The sequence below is a fragment of the Diachasma alloeum genome, unplaced genomic scaffold (genome assembly GCF_001412515.2).
Source record: "Diachasma alloeum isolate Michigan unplaced genomic scaffold, Dall2.0 Dall_scaffold_00286, whole genome shotgun sequence".
NCBI lineage: Eukaryota > Metazoa > Arthropoda > Insecta > Hymenoptera > Braconidae > Diachasma > Diachasma alloeum.
The window spans coordinates 229968-238458 of record NW_021680425.1 but is presented as its reverse complement, the minus strand read 5'-3'; the positions used below and the strand labels follow the sequence as shown (position 1 = coordinate 238458).

Here is an 8491-nt window from a genome sequence, read left to right as displayed (position 1 = left end):
ATGTGAAAATGGGTGCGTACGCGACACGGAAGAGGTTCGAGCGGACTGCGCGCGCCGCGCATCCTCCCGCGTTCACCTGGTGAATCATATTTCGGCAACGGATTGATGGATTTTGATTAATAAAATTGATCATTATTTATTATACAAAAAGGAACAACTTTTGTGATGAACATTTTCTTCTATTTGCCAATGTTTCCCATAAAAAAAAAATCATCAAAAAAACCACTTAATTTGTTTATAACTATTAATTGCACGCACTTACATAAAAAATACCACCGGATTCGGATTTCTCATACCCGAAAACATAAGAAAACACCTCAAAACCTTACCGCACTAGAAGTGCACACGGGAAGGGGNGCACTAGAAGTGCACACGGTAAGGGGGTATTGCGTGTGGACTAAGACTAAATATGAGAGATAATGCGTTCTTTTAGAAATACTGCGTAGGATAGAAGAATTGTTTTAGGGTATGTTCGAGCGAAGCGTGAAGTGAAAGGTGTTTATTGCTTGTGACAATTTTATGGCGATCATGTTTAGTTTGTGAGAGTTTTCTTGGATGACTGAGGGTGGCCTGTGTGAGGAACAGTACGCTCATTTTTTGGAACAAAGAGTGTATTGGTTGAGCATGAGTGAGAGTGAGAAAAGTAATTTTGAAATAGACATAAAATAGTATATTTCGTAACGAGTGCAAAAAACATTTTTTCACGAGTTACGGACTATATTTTTCATCAGAATGTGGCGGAAATTGGACTTTTAGGCACGCGGAGCGCGCCGAAAAGTTCACTTTTCGCCACAGCGTGATGAAAAAGAGTGTTTGCCCGAATGAGAGAATAAAGAGTGGGTCAGTTCTGATCGGATGGATGTCGCGTTAACATGTAAAGAAGTTTAACTCCCACAACGGTGTACTTTTTTTTGAAAACCGAATTTACCTCAAATATACATTCATTATTTCATTAAATTAAATATCCTGTGTCTGAATGATTGTGATCCTACAGAAATATTCCTCAAAAACTCAAGTGGGAGATAAGTCGACTTAAACCATTTTACCACTTCGCTACTGATTTTAAATTGTTTTGTGTTCTTGAAACTATCTCAAAGATTTACAAAGAGAAATTCCGAATGCTGTGATAGTAACGATAGCATTAGTAAGAACTAAATAATTTATTTCTCACGCAATCTCATGTTTTTTTCTCATTCTTGTTGTTAAAATCTCATTTCATGAAAAAAAAACTTTAAAAAATTAACAGAACGTGGAGAGGGACGGCGCCAATAAGGGGGTCCACCTTTGCGATGGTCTGGCGATGGGGGGAGGGGAGGTCTAAATTTTAGACTAAAATTTAGACTCAAAGAATAATAAATAATAAGTAATCTTCAATGAACCGTTGAACAACATTAATATAAAAAATTTCTTCACTTCAGAAAATGAGAAAAATGAATGATAATAGAGGTAGTTAAGTCAAGGTCATACGCATGACTATTTTATAACGCATCATAATTATATCGTCATTTTAACCTAATTTGGAGCACCCGAAAATAACTGGCCTAGAGAATCATAATTTTTGAAAATGATTCACTTCTCTCAAACAAATGATAATTATTTTGCAGAAATATTTGTTTCTGTCGTTCCAATGAACGAATGTACGAAATGTACTGTTAATTTTTATTGAAATGGTCATTCACCCTAGAAACGAGGGATTTCAAAAGAGAATGTGGAGATTTTTTTGTAGTTGAAAAAATTAGCAACAAACAATGTTTTCTAAGGAGTGAATCATTCGCCAACGAGATATTATTAAATATTCGCGTATTTAGAGTGATAAACTATTTGTGAGGCTTCGATCCTTCATCAATTATTGGAAGTTTGAAAGTGATCGAGAATTGTTATTGCCGGTGAAACGAAGAAAATAATTGTTGGAATATTTACGTACATTTTGGAGCACGGTTGACAATAAACAGGCACCGGCAGGTTTGTTGCGACTCACGAATGGAATGGCTGAGAGGAGAATGGAGGGGAGGCCGAATGGAGGAGCGGGAAAGGTTACTAGATTTAACAGGTTTTGCCAGCGCTCGGTCGCTGGTCGGCGATCTTTCGAACGCAAAATCATCAATTATTAGCCCCATTTGTGTAAAAACGAATTTGTGAGGTTGAAATTATCGACTTTTTGCTTTTGAGCAGCAATTATTCGTCATTTACTTGGTTCAGCAGGTCTCTAGGAAGCTATTAGCAACGGTAGAAAGATTAAACTGTTTCGTTTAGAAACGATCGAGATCTTTCAAACGTGAAATCATCAATTTTTAGCGAAATTTTTACAAAAACGAAATTCTGACGTTTGAATCATCGACTTTTTGCTTTTGAGCAGCAACTATTCGGCATTTATTTGGCCCGGTGGGTCTCTAGGAAGCTATTACTACCGGAAGAAAAATTGAATTGGTCCGTTTAGAAGTGATGGCGCTCGTTCGAACGCAAAATCCTCTATTTTTAGCGGAATTTTTGCAAAAACGAGTTTCTAACGATGGAATTATCAATATCTTCATTGTATGTATGTGCTAACTATTCGGCATTTACTTGGTTGAGTAGGTCTCTAGGAAGCTATTAGCAACGGAAGGACGATTTAAACTTTGGTCCGTTTAGAAATGATGACGATCGGTCGAATACGAAATCATCAATTTTTAGCGGAATTTTTGCAAAAATGAGCTTCTAACGATGGAATTACCAACTTCTTGCTTTTGTGTCCCAACTATTCGGCATTTACTTGGTCTACTCGGTCTCTAGGAAGCTATTAGCAACAGGAGGACGATTGAAATAGATCTGTTCAGAAATGCTGGCGATCTGTCGAATGTGAAATCATTAATTTTTCGCAGAATTTTTGCAAAAACGAGCTTCTAACGATGAAATGATCAAGATTTTATTGATCAAATTGACCACTGACGAGTCGGAGTCCCCGCGAAATTTTATATATTTGAGGATGCTGATGCTGAAGCTTCAATCCATATGTTTTCAGGTGGAAAGGATGATAAGGGAACGATGGAGGATAATTAAATGCACGACAAAGTACGGATGGCTGATGGCTTACTATCAAGGATCTAGAATATCTCAAGAACGAATGAAAATATTAATTAATCTCGCTAATAAAGTAAGTGAAATAGGTGATGGAATGATGGAACAGGATGATTTAATTTCATTGAAGATGAATTTTTAAAAAGTATATCGGATTCTTCGAATATTAATTAAAAACTGATCAATAGTCAAAATCGACTTAAGCTGTTTTATCGCTTCGCTACTGATTTGATTAATTCAAATCGTGTCATTAGGTGATGGCTTATGAGATATTGATTATTTAACAAGGTTCATTTGACCTCGCCCTCTCATCCTGTTCCACCAAATCGCAGCAAGAATTTTTATTCATATGATTATCATCGAATCATCATCATTTTATTTCGATTATCATTGATAATCATAATCATATTTTATTTCCAATCTCAAACTACAACTATTCGAATATAAATATTTCAAAATGTAATCCTGAACAGATTGGCCAAAGAAATTGTGAAATTGCAGTCGCCAGAATTCGAAAATTATCGTATGAAATTCACCCAAATCAAATTCCAATCGTTGCTGAAGCCATCTTGAACGAAATATACACAATCCTAATATTGAAGTAAGTAAGACATACTAAAACGTGTGAAAAAATTCAATAGAAAAACTTATCGAACTCGCTGGACAATTCTGTTGGAATTCTCTGGAAATCTTATTGGAATTTTATTAAAATTTTAGGGAATTCTTGTCAAAATCCATTTTGTTTTTTGCGCTGATTCTATGAGGTATTTGGTAAGAAAAACTTAATAGATTTTGATTTTTCTAGATGAATATTCTCTTGGAATTTTATCTATAAGAATACATGGGCATGAATCTTCCAATTTTTTTTTCGCTCGGATCCTGCAATGCCAAACAAAACAAAATATAGCGGAAAAGATTGAGAAAATCCGTGTCCAATACTTTTAACGGAAAAAAACTTGAGAGAAAAATTCAAACCGAAAAATCGAAATCTCTTAACTATTTCTAGAGAATTCCAATTGAAGTTTGTAGCCAATTCGCTAAGGTTTTCTATTCAATTTTTTCATACGTGAAAACAATTCCATTCTTCCCCTTTTTTCACCCACATTGTATGTTACTACAGGCAAAGGAGAGAGTTTCGATGGGAAATGAAACGCCTGATACCAAAGCCACCGACAGTGTTTACAATTTCCAACGATATATTTTGAAAGCGAGTAATACATTTGATTGACAATGACTCAAGAGTTCCTTCCGCAAAATATATATAAATGAAAAATAAATGAAAGTAATGAATTTTTACATCTCTCAATGGGATAAAAACGGACCTAAAAAACTAAATTCTCTTCGATCTTCCAAAGAGTTGAAAAAAAAAGTAATCATCTCATGCCTTCGTCTACAAATCAACGCAAACAAAATAAAATAATGAGTATAGTCGAATGTAATAAAGTAAAATACACTCTTGTAGGCACTCACGATTGCAATAAACATGTACAATGAATTTATGTGTATATGGATATTAAAAATACACACTCTTAGATTGAAATTATTTGACATCCGTCAAAAATTTTACGCAATGAATTATGTAACAAATCTTATTGGCCTCTGAATTACTGAATATTGTCACGCACAAAATGAATATTGTATATTGGTAACTGATGATCATATCCCATGAACTTTTATATATTCAGTTTATAATTCTGTAAAAAGTTTCATTGATAAAAGAAACACTAGTTGACTATGCGATTTCATTCTGCCAATAATATGGTCCCATAAGTCTAAAAAGTCTACGATCTCCTATTGTGCATCGAATATGATTAAATTCCTGTAATTTCATTATTTCGACTTCATTGTATTCAGATAACTCTCATATGCAGCCAATGATTTTTCTGTGCTCCACTATTTCCAAATCTGAAATAAAAAAAAGATTAATTACGTAGAAATATTGATGAGTTCTCGTATATTGATTGATTTTTTTCATGATTTTTGTTGCCTGTGATTTCGATTATTGATTTAGCAGCCAAAGTTATTCACAATCATCCTGAATGTGAATATTGAAGTATTGTTTTTGTTTCAACTTTGCTTGATTCTTCAGTTAATCACCCAATGAGCCACACCTAATGGCAATTAGTCGAGTTAGATAACTTACGGAGTTAGTTCGTTTGAGATGAAATTCATCTAGCTGATAAATGGCGTGAATAGTTATTGTTAGATTGTGGGTGAGTTGAGATTAGGGCTGCCTGGAGTTGATGAGGGTGTCGATGGTGTACCTGGTGGTGATGATTCCAAGGGACACACCAAATTCCCATAATCAATATCACTCTTGCTCTTCTTTCGTTTTAGGGTGAATTGAGATTTCTTTGGTACCTGAAAGGACAGTATCGAAAATTCAATTCATTTGTTTTTTTTTATTAAATTCAATTATTCTTTAATCTATTGGATAAACCAGACGCTGGTAATTTGGTGATAATACAGTATGAGTTAAAGTCACTTTACGGAAAGATTTCGAGAAATATGGCTCAATCAATCTATCTCGTAGAGCAACATGAGTTTTACAAGATAGAACCTAGAGATAGCGAAATTTTCATGAGGTCCACTTTACAAAAATTTTCCTTTGCTGTTAGGGATTAAAATCTGTAGCGAGGCAGTAATATGGATCAAGTCGATTAAGCCCCTAGCTGAGTTTTCGAGGAATATCTCCGAATCTAAAGGAGGCCACGAAATTGTTGTAATGACCTTTTTTGTAGGGCTAATTTCCCTCCTTTAAACTGATCTTCAATCGAACACGTCTATCTGTTTTTCAATTTTTATTTTTTTAAAGCTCATGAAAAATCTTGTAATTGTTTCGCTATTTCACTGAGAATTAGTTTAACCCCAATGTAACATTCCCCTCCTTTAAATTGACCTTCAATAGAGCACATCCATCTGTTATTCATGTTCACCTGTTTAGAGCTCATGAAAAATCTTGTAATTGTTTTGCTATTTCACTAAGAATTTACTTTACCCCAATGTAACATTGCGTTCCTTTAAATTGACCTTCAATCGAGCACGTCTATTTGTTTTTCATTTTTAACTGTTTAGAGCTCATGAAAAATCGTCTATTTTTTTGTTATTTCCCTGCCGAATTAATTTCACCCCAAGGTAAGATTTCCCTCCCTTAAACTGACCTTTAATCGAGCTGTAAGTGTCAATGGCACAAATCCAAGAGTGGTCTCCATCTCCCTCTTATGCTGTACAACTTCCCTCCCAAGAATCTGATTAAAATGAGTGGTCAAATGTCTCCGCAATAGGGTCTTGGCAGGTGGAATACTGAGGAGAGTGGCTAACAGTTCAGAGGTAAATCTGCCCTCATGAATGATCAGTCCCCCGTGGACCCCAGATCCCCTCATATTAGGCGCATACTCAGCAAGATCCACGACTCTCAACCACTCCATCACTCTGTGATTCGTCCACAACGCGACATTACTGCCGTCAGCTCCATTACCGTTCACTGATCTCCTCTCTAAATTATCAAACTCGAAATTCAGTTCTCGAAGCACTTGGATTCCACGACGCAAACTTGCTGCGTGAAGTTGCGCTGCTACACCGAGGGTCAGTAGGTCTTCAGTGGTCAGCCTGTGGAGAACACGACCGTCTACTTTGGCATTGTGGAAAGCTTCTTTGTGCTGGGGTAGACCAACGTCGTCGAGCCAACGGAGAACTGCTGCATTATCCATCTAGGAGTAGTTAAAAAGTAATGATTAATTTACGAAATAGGTTTTTTAAACAGATATCTCTGAAGTTAATTGAGATGACAGCATTTTTGTAGATGTTTTGTTTGTTTTTAGACACTAGTTATTTGATCTTTCTCTGTAAAACGAGTATAATCAATATTTTCTAATTTCAAGTAGAGTAAAACTGGAAAAGTATTTGCTATTTATGAATAAACAAATGAAGTTGATAAATATCGAGTGAAATTGAAAAATAACTGAATTACAACGCTGATCGAGTTGTACTGTTTAACATTTTTAACTGAAATTTTCAGTATACTTAGTGTAAACTTTCATCACATTATAGTTTTGCTGAAATGTCAAGGAATTTTGCCATCAAAAATTCAAAATTTTATGGAAAAATCAATGGAAAGTGTAATCTTCGGTTCAATTATTTCATGAAAATTAATAGAAATGAGGGAAATTTAGGTGAATACCTTTTGATTTATTAAAAATTGAACGTAATTGGGTAGTGAATACTCATGTCTTCATTGAAGAGTCAAATAAATTGGGGATTTAATGTCTTCCTGTTTTTCAAAAAATCGGAATTCCATCGAAATTTCAATGAAATAAAAATTCATTCAAATTCAATTTTTTTTTTAGCTATGTTGCACTATAATAATTTGATCAACGATGTAATTATTTTGCCAATATCCCTTGACTTTTCATCCAATCTATCAACAACAGATGAGATGAATACAGTATTGGTCTTAAATTAGTCTTAAATATTCCTTTTGACAATCATTAATTTTCACCAGAAAAAAAAATTCCACCACACAATTTATTACACCATGTAGTAATAAAGTTGTAGGAGTTTTTTTTTCTTTGCAAGTTTTTATTTTCCATGCAAAAAGGTTCATTTTCAATAGAATTCACATGCAAGGATCGACATTTTTGGTTTTCTGCATAAAACGAATATAAAAATATAATTATTCGAAAAAAAAATCAATACAGGAATTACTCAAAGTAAAAATACCTTTTCAGATCCAAGAAATCCAACTCCATTGCACCTCTCGCACTCTATAGCATACAGTAATTTCTTCCTGTGAAGACTGTTCTTGATATCGAGCTCCTTTTCAATTTGATGTGCTGTAACATCGAGTAGTTTAGCGCCCGTAGCCCCCCATCGCCTTAGTTCAGGTGCATAAGCCTCTAGACCCAGTCTCGTCAACCACTCCTCCACTTCCTCCATCGACAGGTCGTTCAAAGGCTTTGGAGGAGGCACTTCGGCACGAGCTAATGCTTCAGAAATCACGATTCTCTCTTCTTCAGCTGGAAAAGAAGTCCTCGTCATTGAAAAAAATAATTATGCTTTTGAAATGTGTTTTCAATTCCAACTGATTACTCGTATTCATCGTGTCTTATTGGGAAAGTCACGTGCAAATGTGCGGCTAATAATGCATGAATCAAGCTATGGGAGGGATAATTCGTTAAATTACGTGAATTATACTGTAGAAATGCGAAGTGAATTCAATGAGAACATCGGGGGATTAATTCGACAATTGGGCTTTTGCAAGAAATTTTTTTATTGCTGAATATAAAAATTGAATCAATCATTTCGAACACAATTTTTTTTCGATAGATTACGAAGCTTTTGCCGTAAAAATTAAGGTATTGCCAATAATTAAATACGTATCTACTAATTAATAATAATTCATCCAATTTTCATATTTCATCATTTCATGCGGCAACCG

General features: G+C 34.9%; 3 protein-coding genes across 8 annotated transcripts in view; 1 reads left to right on the top strand and 2 right to left on the bottom strand.

The window, feature by feature from the left end:
- Positions 1-1987, bottom strand: part of LOC107038681 — a 5130-nt gene extending 3143 nt beyond the window's left edge. Inside the window, exon 1 of the mRNA XM_015257911.1 lies at positions 1925-1987. The gene's annotated coding sequence lies outside the window, so the exon portion shown is untranslated. The remainder of the gene's footprint in view (positions 1-1924) is intronic.
- The window catches only part of LOC107038682, a 10802-nt gene extending 6253 nt beyond the window's left edge, over positions 1-4549 (top strand). The window contains exons 2-4 of the mRNA XM_015257912.2: positions 2999-3130; positions 3528-3655; positions 4175-4549. Of these exons, the coding sequence (XP_015113398.1) occupies positions 2999-3130; positions 3528-3655; positions 4175-4259 (345 nt within the window). The 3' untranslated portion in view covers positions 4260-4549. The remainder of the gene's footprint in view (positions 1-2998; positions 3131-3527; positions 3656-4174) is intronic.
- LOC107038679 (liprin-beta-1) overlaps positions 4230-8491 on the bottom strand; it is a 17160-nt gene continuing 12898 nt past the window's right edge. For 4 of the 6 annotated variants that reach the window (XR_001460910.2, XR_001460912.2, XR_001460911.1 and 1 more), the window contains 4 exons: positions 7774-8069; positions 6216-6764; positions 5198-5415; positions 4230-4959 (listed from right to left, as the gene is read on the bottom strand). Coding sequence is in view for 2 of the 6 variants with exons in the window: in XM_015257905.1 (XP_015113391.1) it covers positions 4916-4959; positions 5319-5415; positions 6216-6764; positions 7774-8069 (986 nt within the window). In the remaining 4 variants the exon portion in view is untranslated. The remainder of the gene's footprint in view (positions 4960-5197; positions 5416-6215; positions 6765-7773; positions 8070-8491) is intronic. The other 2 variants (XM_015257905.1, XM_015257906.1) reach the window with 1 other exon arrangement.